The sequence below is a fragment of the Aegilops tauschii genome, chromosome 5 (assembly GCF_002575655.3).
Source record: "Aegilops tauschii subsp. strangulata cultivar AL8/78 chromosome 5, Aet v6.0, whole genome shotgun sequence".
Lineage (NCBI taxonomy): Eukaryota > Viridiplantae > Streptophyta > Magnoliopsida > Poales > Poaceae > Aegilops > Aegilops tauschii.
In genome coordinates this window covers 4,260,787-4,281,763 of record NC_053039.3, presented here as the reverse complement: position 1 = coordinate 4,281,763, position 20,977 = coordinate 4,260,787, and the positions used below count along the sequence as shown (strand labels likewise).

General features: G+C 40.4%; 1 protein-coding gene across 1 annotated transcript; it reads left to right on the top strand.

Moving 5' to 3' along the window:
• The first annotated feature begins 14,193 nt into the window (after positions 1 to 14,193).
• Positions 14,194 to 19,579, top strand: LOC109751859 (3beta-hydroxysteroid-dehydrogenase/decarboxylase). The gene is made up of 8 exons (XM_020310742.4): positions 14,194 to 14,565; positions 14,861 to 14,950; positions 15,040 to 15,173; positions 15,328 to 15,486; positions 18,357 to 18,479; positions 18,556 to 18,635; positions 19,001 to 19,208; positions 19,302 to 19,579. Exons 1-8 carry the CDS (start codon positions 14,304 to 14,306, stop codon positions 19,347 to 19,349), a joined length of 1,104 nt encoding a protein of 367 aa, XP_020166331.1. The 5' UTR covers positions 14,194 to 14,303; the 3' UTR covers positions 19,350 to 19,579.
• Positions 19,580 to 20,977: the final 1,398 nt, after the last annotated feature.

Below are 20,977 nucleotides of genomic sequence, written 5' to 3'. Positions count from 1 at the left end.
TAGAACATAGTGGATACTAGGGATCAAGCACTAACAAAACTAACTCGATTACATGATGAATCTCATCCAACTCCTCACCGACCAGCGAGCCTACGAAGGAATTACTCACTCCTGGTGGGGAGCATCATGGAATTGGCGATGGAGAAGGGTTAGTGATGACGAAGAACGAAGATCCCCATCTCCGGAGCCCCAAACGGACTCCAGATCTGGCCTCCTGATGAAGAACAGGAGGTGACGGCGGCTCCGTCTCGTGGATCGTTATAATTCTTTCTCTCTGATTTTTTTCTAGAAAAATAGGATTTTATAGCGTCGGTTTCAGGGTCTGCGGGGCCAGCAGGTGGGGACAACCCACCTGGGCGCGGCAGGAGGGGGGTGCGCCCTGGTGGGTTGTGCCCACCCAGGTGCCCCCCTTCAGTCGATCTTGGCTACAGAAATTCTTATTTATTGTATAAAAAATCCTCGCAAAGTTTTGTTCCATTCCGAGAACTTTTATTTCTGCACAAAAACAATACCATGGTAGTTCTGCTGAAAACAACGTCAGTGTGGGGTTAGTTTCATTCAAATCATGCAAATTAGAGTCGAAAACAAGAGGAAAAGCGTTAGGAAAAGTAGATATGTTGGAGACGTATCAGGGAGCCATACTTTCGATTCTTACAATGCCATGATAGATTTGCTAGGCCCACCACCTCTTTTGGTTAATGGAACTGTTTTAACCATGGAACATGTAATGCAAAGGTTGGGTATTATTGAAAATAAAATTGCCACCGTAGAGTTGATTGAAATTTTGGATAAAAAGATTCATAATCAGATCCCTTAATGTGGATCTAAGGTGGGAATTACTCTAAAGAATCTTAGGGAAAAGGAACCCATAGTTAATGAAAAGATAGATCAAAATTCTACTAGGATTGGCAAATTAGAAGATATTATTACCAATTTGCTTTTTCCTCCTTTAAAACTACTCCTAATCTTCCTCCTACTAAGATTGCCAAGTTTACTTATGTTCCTAAAAATAAGGGTGAATCTTCTAGTAAAAATAATGAAGATCTCAAATCAATTAGTGTTCACCCCAATTTTCTCGACATTATTAAGGAGCCTATTGTCACGAATGAATCTCTTGATTTCTTGCCTAGGAGTTTGACCATTTATAAAATCAAAGAATCTCCTAAGAATCATAAGTGTCTAATTGAAGATTTGCATGCCAAAGATGATAACACTTAGATCTATTCGTGTTTTATGCCTAGCTAAGGGCGTTAAACAATAGCGCTTATTGGGAGGCAACCCAATTTTATTTTTGTTTTTGCTTTTTAGGTTCTGTTTTGCTTTAAATTTTTCATCTAGCCTATGGTTATATGTGGTTTTGTGTTTTAATTAGTGTTTTGTGCCAAGTAAGACCTTTGGGATAGCTTACGGTAATAGTTGATTTGATCTTGCTGAAAAAACAGAAAATTTTGCGCTCAGTCCCAGAATTCTGAAAGCTCACAGGATCCTCAAAAATTCTGATTTTTTTACAGTAGATTGATGTACAAATTGCTTAGGTTGTCCTAAGTTTTCAGAATTTTTGGAGTTACAGAAGTATGCGAACTATTCAGACCAAAAGTGGTCGTTTATTTTCTTATACTAACGGAGCTTATGAGATTTTTTTTAGTTTTGTGTTGTGAAGTTTTCAAGTTTTGGGTAAGGATTTGATGGACTATGGAATAAGGAGTGGCAAGAGCCTAAGCTTGGGGATGCCCAAGGCACCCCAAGGAAATATTCAAGGACAACCAAGAGCCTAAGCTTGGGGATGCCCCGGAAGGCATCCCCTCTTTCATCTTCGTCTATCGGTAATTTTACTTAAGGCTATATTTTTATTCACCACATGATATGTCTTTTGCTTGGAGCGTCTTGTATGATTTGAGTCTTTGCTTTTTAGTTTGCCACAATCATCCTTTTTGTACACAACTTTTGGGAGAGACACGCATGAATCGTGATTTATTAGAATACTCTATGTGCTTCACTTATATCTTTTGAGCTAGGGAAATTTGCTCTAGTGCTTCACTTATATCTTTTTAGAGCACGGCGGTGGTTTTATTTTATAGAAATTGATGAACTCTCGCACTTCACTTATATTATTTTGAGAGTCTCTAAACAGCATGGTAACTTGCTTTGGTTATAAAATTAGTCCTAATATGATAGGCATCCAAGAGGGATATAATAAAAATTTCATATAAAGTGCATTGAATACTATGAGAAGTTTGATTCCTTATGATTGTTTTGAGATATGAAGATGGTGATATTAGAGTCATGCTAGTGAGTAGTTATGAATTTGAGAAATACTTGTGTTAAAGTTTGTGATTCTTGTAGCATGCACGTATCGTGAACCGTTATGTGATGAAGTCGGAGCATCATTTATTTATTGATTGTCTTCCTTATGAGTGGCGGTCGGGGATGAGCGATGGTCTTTTCCTACCAATCTATCCCCCTAGGAGCATGCACGTAGTACTTTGTTTCGATGACTAATAGATCTTTGCAATAAGTATGTGAGTTCTTTATGACTAATGTTGAGTCCATGGATTATACGTACTCTCACCTTTCCACCATTGCTAGCCTCTCTTGTATCGTGCAACTTTCGCCGGTACCATACACCCACCTTATACCTTCCTCAAAACAGCCACCATACCTATCTATTATGGCATTTTCATAGCCATCCCGAGATATATTGCCATGCAACTTTCCACCATTCCGTTTATTATGACATGCATCATCATTGTCATATTGCTTTGCATGATCATGTAGTTGACATCGTATTTGTGGCAAAGCCACCGTTCATCATTTTTTATACATGTCGCTCTTGATTCATTGCACATCCCGGTACACCGCTGGAGGCATTCATATAGAGTCATATTTTGTTCTAAGTATCGAGTTGTAAGTAAATAAAAGTGTGATGATCTTCATTATTAAAGCATTGTCCCATATGAGGAAAGGATGATGGAGACTATGATTCCCCCACAAGTCGGGATGAGACTCCGGAGGAAAAAAAAGAGAAAAAGAGGCCAAAAAATAAAGAATGCCCAAATAAAAAAATGAGAGAAAAGAGAGAAGGGGCAATGCTACTATCCTTTTACTACACTTGTGCTTCAAAGTAGCACCATGAGAGAGAGTCTCCTATGATATCACTTTCATATACTAGTGGGAATTTTTCATTATAGAACTTGACTTGTATATTCCAATGATGGGCCTCCTCAAATTGCCCTAGGTCTTCGTGAGCAAGCGAGTTGGATGCACACCCACTTAGTTTTCTTTTTAGCTTTCATAAACTTATAGCTCTAGTGCATCTGTTGCATGGCAATCCCTACTCACTCACATTGATATCTATTAATGGGCATCTCCATAGCCCGCCGATACGCCTAGTTGATGTGAGACTATCTCCTTCTTTTTGTCTTCTCCACAACCACTGTCTATTCCACCTATAGTGCTATGTCCATGGCTCACGCTCATGTATTACGTAAAAGTTTAAAAAGTTTGAGAACATCAAAAGTATGAAACAATTGCTTGGCTTGTCATCGGGGTTGTACATGATTTGAATATTTTGTGTGATGAAGAGGTAGCATAGCCAGACTATATGATTTTGTAGGGATAAGCTTTCTTTGGCCATCTTATTTTGAGAAGTTATTTTGTTAGTATGCTTGAAGTATTATTGTTTTTATGTCAATATTAAAATTTTATTTTGAATCATATGGATCTGAACATTCATGCCACAATAAAGAGAATTACATGGATAAATATGTTAGGTAGCATTCAAACATCAAAATTTTTGTTTTTATCATTTACCTACTCGAGGACGAGCAGGAATTAAGCTTGCGGATGCTTGATACGTCTCAAACGTATCTATAATTTTTTATTGTTCCATGCTATTATATTATCTGTTTTGGATGTTTTATATGCATTAATATGCTATTTTATATGATTTTTGGGACTAACCTATTAACCTAGAGCCCAGTGCCAGTTCCTATTTTTTCCTTGTTTTTGAGTTCCGCGGAAAAGGAATACTAACGGAGTCCAAACAGAATAAAACTTTCGCGATGATTTTTCTTGGACCAAAAGACACCCAGGAGACTTGGAGTGCAAGTCAGAAGAGCCACGAGGCGGCCACAAGGGTGGAGGGCGCGCCCAGGGGGGTAGGGCGCGCCCCTGACCTTGTGGGCCCCTCGGTGACCCCCTGACCTAGATCTTCCTCCTATATATTCTCATATATCCCAAAAACTTCTAGGGGAGCCATGAAACTACTTTTCCACCGCTGCAACCTTCTGTACCCGTGAGATCCCATCTAGGGGCCTTTTTCGGCGTCCTGCCGGAGGGGGATTCGATCATGGAGGGCTTCTATATCAACACCATTGCCTCTCCGATGAAGCGTGAGTAGTTTACCACAGACCTACGGGTCCATAGCTAGTAGCTAGATGGCTTTTTCTCTCTCTTTGATTCTCTATACAAAGTTCTCCTCGATGTTCTTGGAAATCTATTCGATGTAATACTCTTTTGCGGTGTGTTTGCCGAGATCCGATGAATTGTGGATTTATGATCAGCTTATCTCTGAATATTATTTGAATCTTCTCTGAATGATTTTATGCATGATTTGATATCTTTGCAAGTCTCTTCGAACTATCGATTTGGTTCGGCCAACTAGATTAGTTTTTCTTGCAATGGGAGAAGTGCTTAGCTTTGGGTTCAATCTTGCGATACTCGATCCTAGTGACAGAAGGGGAACCGACACGTATTGTATTGTTGCCATCGAGGATAACAAGATGGGGTTTTCATCATATTGCTTGAGTTAATTCCTCTACTCATGTCATCTTGCTTAAGGCGTTACTCCATTCTTTATGAACTTAATACTCTAGATGCATGCTAGATAGCGGTCGATGTGTTGAATAATAGTAGTAGATGCAGGCAGGAGTCGGCCTACTTGATACGGACGTGATGCCTATGTTCATGATCATTGCCTTAGATATCGTCATAACTTTGCGCTTTTCTATCAATTGCTCGGCAGTAATTTGTTCACCCACCGTAATAATTTCTGTCTTGAGAGAAGCCTCTAGTGAAACCTATGGCCCCCGGGTCTATTTTCCATCATATAAGTTTCCGATCTACAATTTTAGTTTCCTATTTACTTTCTTTGCAATCTTTTACTTTCCATTCCATAAACCAAAAATACCAAAAATATTAATTTACCGTTTATCCATCTCTATCAGATCTCACGTTGCAAATAACCGTGAAGGGATTGACAAACCCTTTTATCGCGTTGGGTGCAAGTTGGTGTTGTTTGTGCAGGTATTCAATGGCTTGCGCGTTGTCTCCTACTGGATTGATACCTTGGTTCTCAAAAGCTGAGGGAAATATTTACTCTACTTTGTTGCATCACCCTTTCCTCTTCAAGGGAAAAACCAACGCAAGCTCAAGAGGTAGCACGAAGCGATGGAATTTTTGAGCAGTTGAAATTCCTAGTGGCGAAACTTAGTAGTGAGGCATAACCAGTGGCATAAATGATAAAAACCCTTTTTAATTAACGGATAGATCACTAAGGGCTCTGGTTTTCAAAATAATTCTTTCCATGACTTTTATGACACATCTTGTTTTAGGGTTTGCAAATATATCAAATGATTTTCTTGTAGTTCCTAAATTTGTTAGCCTTGTTTCTTTTAACTCAAAACAAGTTTTTGTGGTAATCAGTTCTTATGGAGGCTAGTGTGTAACATGATTGGAGTTTTTTCTTGTGTGATTGAATCTTTCCTGTGGTAATGCAGGAGTATTCAACTAGTGTATTTTGATGTATTAGTCATTGAGGAAAATTTCATGGTCCAGTTAGCTACTGCAGTCACTAATGGGTTTATAGCAAACCAGATCAAATATAAAGAATTCTATTTTCGTAAACATATACACATAGTACTAGGATGTGCTCAAATATGAATGCAAATGCAAATACAATTTACTTCTGCTTCAATGAAAAAATTATTAAGAAAACATAAATCATGTTAGCAAGAGGTTGCAAAATAGGAATTTTTTGAATGCAAAATTTAAGGTCATCATATAAGTTTTGTTGATTAGAAGTTGTATGACACATATCTAGTTTAGTGAATCTATGTCAGTTTGCGACGTTATAGAGGATGAATAAATCAACTCTTCGATACTTGGATTGTATTTGAATCGAAGAAAAAAATTTATGGTAATATGGTCCTATACATATTTAAGAAAATGCAAAAAATATCAATTTATAATTCATTTAATATTCTACTTATGGTTTTGATATTTCTATCCCTGAAAATATCAGGCTATGGATATCCATTATCTGTTACCGGTTCCATCCTATTTCGTTAAAGATTTGCTATTTGTGTGGTAGCTGAGCCATGCAATAGAAAAATCTGCTACTGGTGCTTCATTTTTTCCATTGCAAGAAACACCAGACGCTCACACGAGCGCATTGATCATCACAGGCTAAAATGATGGAGACAAGGGGGAAAATTTGTGAAACTCACTAAATTATTCCTATTGAACTAGTGTGTAAATATGAGCATTCGAATTTGAATCCAGTTGGATAGGGTCATGCTCCACAAATATACCACCCCATCAAGAAATGGTTATCTCGAGTGCTTAACAATACTATATGAAACATCAGTTCGGTCAGGACCAAAACCCTTACCACTGATAGATTTCCAGCCCGTCATTAGGGAATCTTCAATCGTTATAGTTCTTATCACTGGTGGGCACTGATTGGGCACCCGCCAGTGATAAATTTATCATCTATGGGTACTGATCGGTTTACTCGTCAGTGGTAACTCTACATGTTATGGATTTGCTTTGTTGGCCCTCACTGTTAACCCATTTTCTATACAAGCACCTTGTTTCTCTATAGCTTACACGTTCAGAACAATTGGACACATTGAAGGACAAACCAAACACATTTCTTGGAGAACAATTGCATTGCATTATATAAACGTTCATCGATCACACATTTCATAGATAAAATAAAATGTTTTCACAAATACCTCTGAGGATGGAAGTAAACAAGTATGACCCTAGTGGCCAATATGTATGCTTAGTTGTGAAACTTCAATAAAAAGGAGAGGTCCAACGAAAGGAAGTGCTCAAGTACATCCATATAGTGGATATGAAAACATTCTTCGACACCTCTTTTCCCCGTTTGTCTTCCCTGAAGTCCTGCAGAAATGTACAAGTGGGTCATGGGGCACTTGTTTACTTCAATCCCGTCGGTGTTCGTCAAAAGCATACTAAAACTACCTACTAAGAATACTAATATGTATTGTGAGCCCATTTTTGATTTCTGATTTTTTTTGTAACCATCACGGATATAGGCCAATCTATGACTTTTTCTGAAAAAGGCACCATAAATCCTTCATATTTTGTAGCGGGTAGGTAGCTAATATAGTCAATTCAATACTAATTATATGATCAATAGTTGTTGATTAAATGGGGAAGCTGGACACGACGAAACTACACTAAAGCCTGTTGAGTATCACGGTTATTTAGGAAACGTAGGATAGTGTAGGATTTATTCTACCTTGCCTTGTACTCCAAGATGACCATGTACTTCTATATATATCCCCACGAGGCTCAAGCAATAAAACATTGATTCCACCAATCTCCATCTCTATATTTTCCAACATGATATCAGAGCGGTATGAAGACGAAGGGGATGGACTGGCGATGCGGCTCGGGTGAGCGAGCGGCAGCGGCGCTGAGGAACTAGAGCGGCGGTGGCTGTGCTTGAAATAGGCGAGGAGAACCCAACAACGTGACGAAGACCGGCACGGACGATGGTGTTCCCGCACCGAGGGAGGCGGCGCGGCGCATGCCACGGAAAGTCGACACACGGTGACGGCGGAGTAGACCGTGGGCCACGGCGCTTCGTCCGAAAGGGGCGACGCATATGTTGAGTATTACGGTTATTTATGAAATTGTATGATAGCGTAGGATTTATTCTACCTTGTCTTATACGCCAAGATGACCATGTACTCCTATATACATGCCCATGAGACTCAAGCAATAAAACATCAATTCCACCAATCTTCATCTTTATCCCTTCTAACAAAGTCTATAGAAATAAGGAGTCGATTGCTCTGGGTCGGGTCCTGTATGTGCGGGACAGAGACAGTTCCATGAACATGGACTGCTTCCACAATGATAAGTATCAATATTTCTGCCTGGCTACCTTCCCCGATTGACCGAAGTGGATTGGCAACTGATACATCCGAGACAAGGACGTCAGTCTAGAGTACCTAATCTCATTGTGTTAGTAATCGAAAACGACGCAGCCCGGTTAGACATGCACACAAGTCGTTCACGTGCTGTCACTCGCGGTCTTGGTGTCACCACTTGTACACTGGACTAGCAGTAATCCACGTCAGGCAGGCATGATTAGCAGCCATGCATGTTGAAAACATGAATCGAAGTTTCCTACCACTAGCAGCCTGGCTACTTGGCTAGACTTATACTAGTAGTAGTAGCCATGTTCAAAACGAGAGTGGATTTTTGAAGCATGCATGCGTTGGAGGACCTTATTTTAAATATTTAAAAATTAATATTTCAAGTTTCAAAACATTCCAAAAAGAATTCTATATGAGCATATAGATGTATATTACACATGTGTAAAGTTTGGTGATGAAATAAGTAAACATATGAGCTATATAAAAATGATGATATGGTGATTTTTATATAATGAATAATACATGCACTGCTCATCTTCCTAAAGTCACAATTTTGTCCTTTTTGTGTAACTCACATGGTTACTGATGTAGACCTAAAAAAACTTATGCCATCATCCAGATTTGCATGTGTGTAATATACATCCATATGAATGTTGATTTTTTTTCCGGATTTTTTTGAAACTTCAAAATACTATTTTCACACTATTCAGAATATAGGGCTCACTAGAGGTCGTCTGCCGAAGTGACTTTTTTACACGACAGTAGTAATCTAAACGTCGCAGCCTCTATGTTGTCGCATGCATAATTATTAGAGCAGGAAATATTGACCAATCATTCACTGACTAAAATGTGAATATTGTCACTGACTAAATGTGAAACCAATAAGGAGAATACGTCTACTCTTAGCCCACATGCTGTGAAACATACTTCTGTCTGCTCTTAGTCCACAAAAGAAAAGACTAAGAGTAACCAACATGCATGTCAGTCTAAGCTTAAACTTGAAAGTTTCCTCGCTCGTGATGACCAGATTGCTTTCTCCACTAGTAGCTTAGCTACGACCTTTCTTTTGTTTATTTACGAAATTTAGAAAGATATATCAAGCAATGCCACATGCAGTGAAACTGACTTGTGGCTACTCTTAGTCCACAAAACATGCATGAGTGTAAGTCTAAGCTTAAACTTGAAACGGATCTTAGTTACAGAAGTTTCTTCGCTCGTGACGTGTCTAGTAGGGTAGAAAATTGTGCCCAGTTAGCAATATTAATAAAATTTGCGTGGTAGAAAGTATAGTACCATTGACTAGATTGTTATCCACCTACAACCCAACCGTGCACTGAAAGCATCTTCCCACTCACTACAAACTCTTTTATTTATTCCCTTCATCCATATATACAAGGTGATGGATATATTAGCACATTTTTCATTAATCTAATCCACGGGTAGATAATAAACATGGCATTCACGGTATGCAACTCACACCGATACGTAAACATGTGTGCATGTATATAGCATAGAACCGAAACATTCATGAACATAACATATACGGCTAGCATATGAATGAGCAAATAGTGGATGAAGAAATTATACCTTTCAATAGGCCAGGCTAAGGCCGCAGCGGCTTTGGCCTCTTCTGTGACCTTCTTTGCGGCGGCGTTGTTGGCCGTGAAGTCGATACAGGAGACGAGGACGTCACACTCGCATGCATGTCTTAGTAATCGAAAACGACACTGGAGTAGCAGTAATGAGCAAGCAGAACATTAAAAAAGAAAGAAAGAAAAGAGCAAGCCAAGTCGTTCACGTGCTGTCACTCGCAGTCTTGGTCTCACCACTTGTACACTTGAGTAGCACTAATCCAAGTCGGGCACGATTAGTAGCAATGCATGTTGAAAACATGAATCGAGAGTTGATTTTTAAAGCACGGCTGTATTGGAGGACCTTATTTTAAATAATTAAAAAAAGATTTAAAGTTTCAAAATATTCCAAAAATAATTCTATACAAACACATGAATGTATATTACACGTGTTAAATTTGTTGATATGAAATAAGTAAACATGTGAGCTATATAAAAATAACACAACGGTGATTTCTAAATAGTGAATAATGCATGCACCGTTTCTCTTTTCAAAATCACGGATTTTGTCATTTTTGTGTAACTCATATGGCTATCCATGTCAAACAAAAACTTATGTCATCATCAGAATTTGCGTGTGTAATGTACATCCATATGAAGGTTGTTTTTTTTTGGAATTTTTTAAAACTTAAAAAGAAAACTATTTTGACACTATTTAAAATATAGGGCTCACTAGAGGTCGTCTACCAAAGTGACATTCTGTACACTGGAGTAGCAATCGAAAATGGCGCAGCCTCTACATGGTCACGTGCATTATGAATAGTGCAGAGAATATAGACCAATCATTCACTGACTAAAATCAGAATATTGGCAGTGACTAAATGTGAAACCAATACGAATAATATGCCCACTGTTAGGCCACAAAAGAAAAGACTAAGAGTAACCTGCATGCATGCCAGTCTAAGCTCAAACTTGAAACGTATCCTAGGTACACGAGTTTCCTCGCTTGTGCCGTGTATTGACCAGATTGCTTTCTCGCCTAGTAGCTTAGCTGCGCACTCAAAGTATCTTCTCAATCACCACAAATGCGACCTTTTCTTTTGTTTATTTACGAAATTAAGAAAGGTATGTCAAGCAATGCCACATGCAGTGAAACTGACTTGTGTCTACTCTTAGTCCACAAAATAGTACTAGGATGCATGCGTGTAAGTCTAAGCTTAAACTTGAAACGAATCTCAGATACATGAATTTCTTGATTCGTGCCGTGTCTACAAGGGTAGAAAATTGTGCCCAGTTAGTACTATTAATAAAATTTGCATGGTAGAAAGTATAGTACCATTGACCAGATTGTGCACTGACTGAGGACATCTCCAACATTGACCCTGAAACTGCCTGCGTACGTTCGGACTGCATGGCCCAAACATGTGGTGCCCTCCAACGCGGGCCTGTGTCGGTCCACCGACCGGTCTAGACACATTTTTTCCGTAAAATAGAGAGTTGGTGGCTTTGTCGGAGTCCGTACAACAGACACCTAGGACTCTCACACCACCGGGCCACTAAATCCCCCCTCCCGGTCCTATTTTCTTCCAATCCGGCCATTCTTCCCCTTACTTTGCATCCGCATCATCCTCCTCCGCCGCGCCACTGTACCTCTTCGGCCGGCACACAGGCATTGCCGGACCTCCGCAACAAGTACCGACATGCCCGCTCGCCTTTGACAACGGCGTCATCCACCCAGGACCCCGTTCGTAGGCAGGTACACTCCCCCCCCCCTTCGTATCATCCATGGCGGTCATCACACCCGATAGATGTTTGGTCAAATGCCATTTAGCTTATTTTCGGACGCCATGTCATTATTTTATAGTACGAAGGATGGCCGGCTACTCGACCATGATGGATGAGTTGTTGTGCGATGCTTGGTTGGCCGTATTCGTGGACTTTGTAGGCAGGAGCAAAGGGGGCCGTTCTGGCAGTGCATGCATGATTCGTTTCACGCGCAAAAGCACATTGGACCCTACAACATGCACATCATCCATGATCGCAATATGAGCTCGTTATTGTATCGATGGTACGCCATCCAAACAAAGTCACCAAGTTTTGTGGCACCGTTAATATGTTGGAGGGCAGCTGTCCATTGAGCGCGGCAGCCGAAGAGATCATAAGTTTTGCTTCTTCTTACTCAACGTGTTGATTCATTCGTTCATGCAATGTTGCTCTACACATTATGCAGCCCATACGCGTTGTGGTAATGTACCACATGATAGAGGGACAATCATTTACATATATACACTGTTGGATGAAGCTGAAGGGGCAGTATGTGTGGGACGACATGATCCGTTCAAGAAAAGCTAGTTGAATATCTGGTTAATCTCATTGAATTTGAATATTATTTTACTAGACTTTGTTTGCATGCTATGTATGAATGATTTGCATGAATTTCGTCCGGTTAGTTCAAACAGTGGTTGAATTGTACGCGGCAGCTTAGATGGTCGACTCCCGTATCCGTTTCCACGGACTGGTCCTACTGTCCGCGGACGGATACTAGAGCAAATTTGCGGGTCAATGTTGGAGATGCCTGAAAGCATCTTCCCACTCAATACAAACTTGATTCGCATCTTCCCACTCAATACAAACTTGACTTGCAACTCTCTTTTATTTATTTATTTTTAATTAAGAAAGATAAGTATACAAACGCCACATGCAATGAAACTGCCTTCTGTCTACTCTTAGTCCATCAAAGAGTAGCTTGCATGCATTTAAGTCTAAGCTCAAACTGGAAACGTATCCTACGTGTAGCTTCCTCGCTCGTGCCGCGAGTAGAAAATTACGCCATGCTATAGCAGTCCATGCATGGGTCAACCACGAGTGCGACCTAACTGGAGAATCTCGTGTAACCACGAGTGCGACAAATAAATCTTCGGTACACAGACCACGATCATGACAGAGAGGGATGTGGCTGCTGACTTTGTAGACCACGTGGGCTGCTAATAAGAAAATTATGCTGACTATTTCTGCGTTAGACCCACGTCTAACTTTTAGTATTTAGCAATCAACCTCACTTTTACTTACCAACTAAGCACAATATAATAGCAAATCTTATACCATATGAACATCAACGTACACAAGCATGAGACAGTATAACATTTGGGCGACATTACACAGAAATCCGCAAGGGCACACAGTTAATCCGCAAGGGCAGTCAGCTGCCTAGCCGTGCCTGGCTGCATGATTGCTTCATGATTTGCAAACTTGTTTGATACCCTGCACAATTCTAAGTTTTAGTTTTTTAAACTTAGTTAATTTGTCGTTTATATTAGATTTCAGTAATTGAAATCTGACGAAGTTTGTAAAACTTCTCAAAACATACCCAAAAGTGGTCTCATTTCAAATCCCTCGTCACAAGGGATACGAATATGCAACCGAAACTTAAAACTGGACTTTTGGTTCAAATGATATAATAGATTCAAATGTGAAAGTCAAAAGAAAAAATAGGTTCGGGTTCCCCGCACCTGTGTGCCACAAATTGCCTCCCGGCATTACGTCAAGTTTTATCGAGTAGTTATCTCTATCTCCACGTTAGTATCGAGTACTAGCATCTTCTCTTTTCTAAATTAATACTATGCAATTGCCACCAATAATACCTATGATGCCCTTACTACAGGAGGTCTTAGTAGTGGATTAGTTGAAGTAGTAGAAGCACTATGGAATTTCAGGAGATATTTTGGGATTGAAATAAACGGGTGCTCGAGCACCAAATTTGTGCTTGCGCTGGTTGTGGGATTCTCAATCGTACGGTCTTGTTAAAACACATCTACAAATGCCCTAAGTATTGCACTAAGTCTTATGTCATTAATTTTATTCGGATATTTGTACGAGTATTTTTTTTCTTTTCTTTTTATGTTTGATTGATTCGCTTAGATGTGCAATAATTAAGGCACATTTAGATAGACTGTTTGGTAATTTGACTACTAGCTCCAGTTTAATAGAATTGAGTATCAAGCTACACGTGGCTCCAGCTAAGGTGGCCATTTTTTTACTGTAAAACAGCAGGAAATCCCTATTACGTGCATTTTTATTAATTTTGTAGTTTGTAAAGAATGAATGTACAGGGGAAGGAAAAGTAAATGAAAATTGGGAAATCCATTGAGCTAATGTGGGCTATTATATTCCTCGCATCTAGAAACATTAATGTGGATTAGATCGTGTCTATTATGCGGATAAGGCACATCTGTATTGGTGCAGGTGTACTGACTTTGTTCGCCTAGAAGGGGGCTTCGGGTTGATCCTTGTATTAATTTTGTCAGACTCTGATGAATAATTAATAAAGATGGCTGTGTGTATCATGGTGATGCAGAGGCCCGAGGTAATCCTCCTTTTTTTTTAAATGCGAGCAGCTCTTATATTGCAGTGGTGTTTTCCCTGTGGAATTCCGGCTCTAGGCCTTCGGCTAACATTGGCTGCTAAGGCGGCTAAATACACAAGACAGAGGGAAGCAAGTACTTGACGGTAGCTAGCAGTGCCACTAGCTAGCTCATCCATGGATATGTGCCCGGTTGGCGGCTGCGACCGCCGGGAACCACGTCGTTTGTGCGCGGTGACCGGTGGGCGGGGATTCATGGCGAGTCACCTGGTGACGGCGCTGCTCGGCTCGGGAGATTGGTGTGTGCGGATCACCGACCTTGGCCCCCAGGCTGCCCTGTCTCCTGCCGAGAGTGATGGACTCCTGGGCGCTGCCCTCCGCGATGGCCGCGCCGCCTACTTCTCTGTCGACGTCTGCGAATTAGCCCAGCTTACAAAAGGTACTCGTATTATTTTGACACACACACACACATCCTAGGAAGAAGTATTTATTTACTTCTATTTTTCTTGAACGCCCACTCGATCTTTTGAGAGATACGGCAGACACCCTGTTTTTGCTTCCGAACGTATACTTGTGGTTGATAGCATCTTTATAAGGCACTACCAAATGCAAGCGTGTTAAAAAATGTATTTTTCTTGAACTCCAACAAGACGTAATTTTCATGGAGTTTTGACAACAAGGCTACACGAGTGACATTTTCCTATGTGCCAATTAGTTGATCTTATGCCCTGTAGCTTTGGAAGGGGTAGATACTGTTTTCCACACTGCTGCGGCGGATCATACCAACAACAACTTCCAACTTCATTACAAGGTTAATGTCGAGGGTACGTCATCAGTAGAAGTAATCCTATTTTGAGCAGGGGGGCTGTTAGATTCAATTTACTCACAAATTAAACATCTTATTTTAGCACAGGTACAAGGAATGTCATCGAGGCTTGTAACACATGCAAGGTTAAAACACTCATATATACTAGTTCCAGTGGAGTTGTATTCGATGGAGTTCATGGCCTCTTTGGCGTAGACGAATCTACACCGTATCCAGATAAGGTATGGTTTTGCCCCCACATAATTGAACAAGTCAGTTTAATTTAGTCGATTTGCTTGTTACTGCATCCATTTCATATTACTTCATCATCAGCTTTATACATATCACTTATTATTCTTTGTTTTTACATTTACCATGTGGTTTTCTGTTTATTAGTTTCCCGACGCATACACAGAGACAAAGGCAGAAGCAGAAAAGATGGTGATAAAGTCCAACGGAAGAAATGAGCTTCTCACTTGCTGTATACGTCCTGGCAGCATTTTTGGTCCTGGAGACACGATAGTGCCAATTTTAGTATCTTATGGAGGAATGATGGTAAGTACATGTTATTGCACATAATATAAGAAAATCACTGAATACATAGTTCTATAAAACTAAATATTTGCAGCAATCTTTGTTGTGTACCACCTCTGTTAATTAGAGTGTCTTGGACACAAACAGAAGTTTGCGATGTGCAACCTTAGTTGTAGCTTCCTCATGAATATGGTGGAAAAATTCAGTTACCTCACGCATTGAGATAGGACATAGTCGAATAATCACACACACCATGCTTCTCTTCAAGAACAATGGAGAAAGGGCCATGGAATGGCATTAGCCTTTTTATGAACAAAAGTGGGTAGAAAGTCTTGCAAAACTAGATGATACCCCGCGCATTTCTGCAGGAACCGATTGCAATACATTTCATTGAATTTGATTGTGTGGAATATAAATATTTAGATTATAACATGTGACTACCCAAAATTAAAAATACATATGACTTGTTATATTTGATTATGTATAGTTGTAAAATATTTATTGAATAGAAGCAAAATAATGTGATAAAAATATATGTTCCAATGCATGGTTGCATGTGCTGGTAAGTCTTTTTTAATGAATGGTTGCATGTTGCGGTGGGTCTTATCCCATCCATAATTACATGGTGATGTGGCATGCTTGCATGTTGAGATAAATAAGTTATTGATGATCACTCTCTTAAGTATATAGGATTTGGTTAATTGGAAGGACCCAGTCAAAACTAAGGCAACTGCAATCTACCAAGGTAAATAGGCCCTGAGCATAGTCAAATGAAAACTACCTGGCCATCAAAATTACAAGCACGCATAGGGGCTATTTGGATGGAGTCTTAAGAGCATCTCCAGCCGTTGGCCCCTCGGGACGCATAAAAATCGCACCCTGGGGGCGAGCCGGCGCTAAATCCGTGCTGGGGGCGGTTTTGCGCCCAGCCGTCGCCCCCAGGCGCCGAAATTGGCCCACTTTTCAGCCCACTTTCGGCGAATAAAGGGCCCATATGGGCGAGAATAGGCCCATATTCAGCGTGGTTCGCCGTGGCTCGGCTTTGAATTATGAACATTTAAATATTTTTATCACATATTTCATCACAGAAAAATCAAATACTTCAACAAAATAGTACAACAACAAATAGTTCAATACAAATTATATAGTTCAACAAATAAAAATTCATATTTCATCACACGTCGCGCCCGGCGTCGCCCTTGAGCCTCCATAGGTGCTCCACCAGATCATGCTGCAGCTGATGGTGCACCTGTGGGTCTCGGATCTCCTGATGCATACTGAGGTAGGCAGTCCAGGTTGCCGGTAGCTGGTGATCAACTTCGGCTAGAGGGCCTTGCGTGTAGTATGGTTCAGTGTCAAACACGGGGTCTTCTTGCTCGCTTTCGATGATCATGTTGTGCAAGATGACACAACAAGTCATGATCTCCCACATTTGATCTTTCGACCAGGTCTGAGCGGGGTACCGGACAACAGCAAATCGAGATTGGAGCACACCAAATGCCCGCTCGACATCCTTCCTGCAAGCCTCCTGAATCTTCGCAAACCAGGCTTTCTTGCCTCCTGCCACAGGGTTTGAGATGGTTTTCACAAATGTCGACCATCTCGGATAGATGCCATCAGCTAGATAGTACCCCTTGTTGTAATGCCGCCCATTGATCTCGAAGTTCACCGGAGGAGAATGACCTTCAACAAGCTTGGCAAAGACAGGAGAGCACTGCAGCACGTTGATGTCATTGTGAGTTCCTGGCATACCAAAGAAGGAGTGCCAAATCCAGAGGTCCTGTGTGGTCACCGCCTCAAGTACCACACTGCAACCCCCTTTGGCGCCTTTGTACATCCCCTGCCAAGCAAATGGGCAATTCTTCCATTTCCAATGCATACAGTCGATGCTTCCAAGCATCCCAGGAAATCCTCTTGCTGCATTCTGTGCTAGGATCCGAGCAGTGTCTTCCGCATTGGGTGTTCTCAAGTATTGCGGTCCAAACACTGCCACCACTGCCCGACAAAACTTGTAGAAACACTCTATGCTGGTGGACACGGCCATGCGCACATAGTCGTCGAGTGAATCACCGGGAGCTCCGTACGCAAGCATCCTCATCGCTGTCGGGCGGCGCCGGGATATAGCTAGTGGCGGCCGAGGGCGCGGGGGGCGGGAGGCGAGTCGGGGAAGAAAATCTTGACTTTTCACCTGACGGTGTGGGCCAGCCGCGCTTTTCCCTTGCGCCGGAGCCCCCAATGCCCCCCCCCCCCCCCAGTGCGCTGGGTTCGGCCTGTGATCGCCGGGCGGAAAAAAGGGCCGAACCGGTGCTTTTCGGCGTCCTGGGGGCGCGACTGGGGCGTTTTTTTGGCGCCGGCGCCGAAAAAGTGGCCTGGGGGGCCTGTTGGGGGCGCGGCTGGAGATGCTCTAATAGGCAGCTCCTTGCTCGGGCAACGTTCCTGACCTCAAGCCTTCAAAATCCAATGCCTGAGTCAGGTAGCTTTTTGTGGAAGCCAACCAAAAGCCCCATACACACTTAGATACATCCCATCAAGTAGCACACCACCCATTGCAGCAACGACCAGCTACTTCAGTTTCACTGTAGGGAAACACTGAGCATGCACCTCTATGCCAGCTGGGATGGAGGCAGCCACGATTACCTAACCACAAACACTTGGTGGAGAAGGCATGTCCCAAGGGGCAGTGGATCTGGGCCTCTAGGCTACTGAACTGGATTAGGCTTTTTAGCAAATGCCTCTAGAGATGGGTCCAAAATAGGATATACAATATTGAAGGGAAAGGTTTTTTACTTGAATAACTTATCAAGAAAATAATGTTTAGAAGAAAACTTTAAGTATAATAAAGTTTGTTGTATTTCGGTTTGAAGTAAATGACCTAGTGTTTATTGGTGCAGATCATTGTTGGTGATGGCAAGAATTGTGATGATTTTGTATATGTTGAGAATGTAGCGCATGGTCATGTATGTGCTGAGAAAACTCTTTCTACCATAGACGGTGCAAAGAGAAGTGGAGGCAAAGTAAATATATTTATCAGTGAGCTACAAATATGTAATTCACCTTATTATTCTCGTGACATCTTTAATTTGTTTACAGGCCTATTTTATAACAAATATGGAGCCTGTAAATATGTGGGACTTTGTTTATATGATTTTGGAAGAACTTGGATACAAAAGGTAATATTTCCCTATTACTTTCCTAGTTTACAGTTTTTATCAACAACATACCTAAGCAACTTAAATAGGTGGAGACATGCTTGTATTATCTTATCCCTCTAAATTATGGTTTTCCGAACAATGTGTGCACAAATTATATTTGTGGATTGGTTGTAAAAAATAGTACATGTATTGTCTTGCATTTTTTGAATAAATAGCCACATTACTTCATTGTTATCTATATTTATTAGCCATATACATATTAAGCTATTACCAACATAATGTAACATTATATTTACATTTTAGTTAGGACACTAATTTATCTATTTCTAACACGACAATAACAGACTGCATAGAAAGCTAAGTTCATGACATTCCTTTTGCAGCCGATTCAGATTAAGAATACCTTCATATTTTCTCAAGCCAATAACATATCTGGTAGATTGGAGCTACCATAATATATTCTCTCACTATGGAATGCGTCAACCTGGCATGCTAACTTCCGCAAGCATTAAGTATGCGACGCTGAATAGAACATTCAACTGCAACAATGCTGCTCAACAACTTGGTTACAAACCAATAGTGTCACTCAAGGTTGTTACGTCATCTTCTATTGATTCACTATATGTACTTAGTATTTTTTTTTTAATTTAATTTTCTAACACTTTTTGTGATCTCCATTGTTAGGAGGGAGTAAAGATGACTACTGATTTCTACAGGCGATTAAGAGCATGAGATATGCACATTTTTATTTTAGAAGAAAGAGGGTGCACAATTAAGAAACGTCAACTGTCTACACCAAGCAATGTCTAGATATCTGTCTTTCTATTAGTGGTTGAAATGTGGTGGCAATACTGGACCATAATAAGATTCACAATCTATTGCACATATTACCATGAATAGTGTGCCAAGAAAAGAACACATACATGTAATAGTTGAAATTAATTACTTTGATGTGTGGTTAATCCTTTCACTATTGAAGAATTTTGTGGCTAACTTCTAAAGGAGCGCTTGGCGTAGGGTCAAGTTTAGAAACATAACTTGGTTGTTCGACATAAACAAGTTCAATTATTTTACCACATAGAAAAAACAATATTGACATCCACTTTTAAGATGGTATTATGGCAGTTGTCATAAGAAACAAGATTCTAAAATCTTATTGTCTAGCTATGGGTGCTTATATCAATATAATAAAGTCCAAACCTTCAACCATTTTGAAGTCTTGCTCAAGAAGTCAAGCTTTATTTTGCACAACTTGCCCATTCCACCTTGCTTGTTTTGAGGACTCGATGCATGTTGGTGACTATGTGCTTAGCATCTTGTCATTCCGCCAATTCCGACACTTAGTTTTGGTGAAGTTGTTGAATTTTTCATGCATATCATTCACAGCTCTTAGGCTTGTGGTCATTTAGCCACTTCAATGTCCTAGGGTACATGTATTTTGATGAGAAAGAGTGTTGAACCCAAGAAGAAGCGTGTGCGTTTGGTCTTGCTACCCTCCAGATCTGAAACTCAAAAAAAATAAGGAAAATGGGAAATAAAATACTATTCTTCCTCAACTAGTCATCAAATCCAATAACTGGAACAAAAAGTTAACAGTAATATAAGAGCGGGTAGTACAACATAAAACAACTCTTACAATTTATAGGTTGGCAATTGCTTCAAAAAAGTAGAAAACAAAATGATTTTTTTCTAGAAAAATGAAAGACGAGAAACAAGAAAACAAAAAATAAAAAAATTGACTTAAGAAAAAAAGAATAAAAGGCGGGGAAAGACAGCATGATAAAAAGATGAACACGGACGGTTTGTTTTGCTAATGAATCAATAGGCTAACTCATCTAATCTCTTCGCAAATGGCCAAAAAAACATGGTTCAGCCAGGAAAAAACTAATGTGCACAATGAAAATAAAGTAGAAAGAAAAGGCACATAACAATAGCGATACACATGCCCGTCTCGGCTGCACAGATAGAGCACGTCATTTCAGCAATCCCGCACGAATCTATCCACGCTTTGATGCGAGCAAGGCTGCAACATCTTTTTCTTTTCTTTTTTCATGAAAATTCTGATATATTCATCTTCAATCATAACAATATAACAAATACCAGAAATAATAAAAATTACATCCAGATCCGTAGACCACCTAACAACATCTCAACTATATAATTAAACGGGCCTATGAAAATACAGAAGAAAACAACCATGAGTAAAAAAAATAACATGGACCGCGCCAAACAAGGACAACGTTGACCAACTGGAAAAAGCACGACTCGTGACTCAAAAACATCCAACGGCTCATTTGGTGAATGATGCCAAACTAAAACTCAACTAGCAAAGCCGTTTTAAGAAGGTAGTTGCCTGTTTT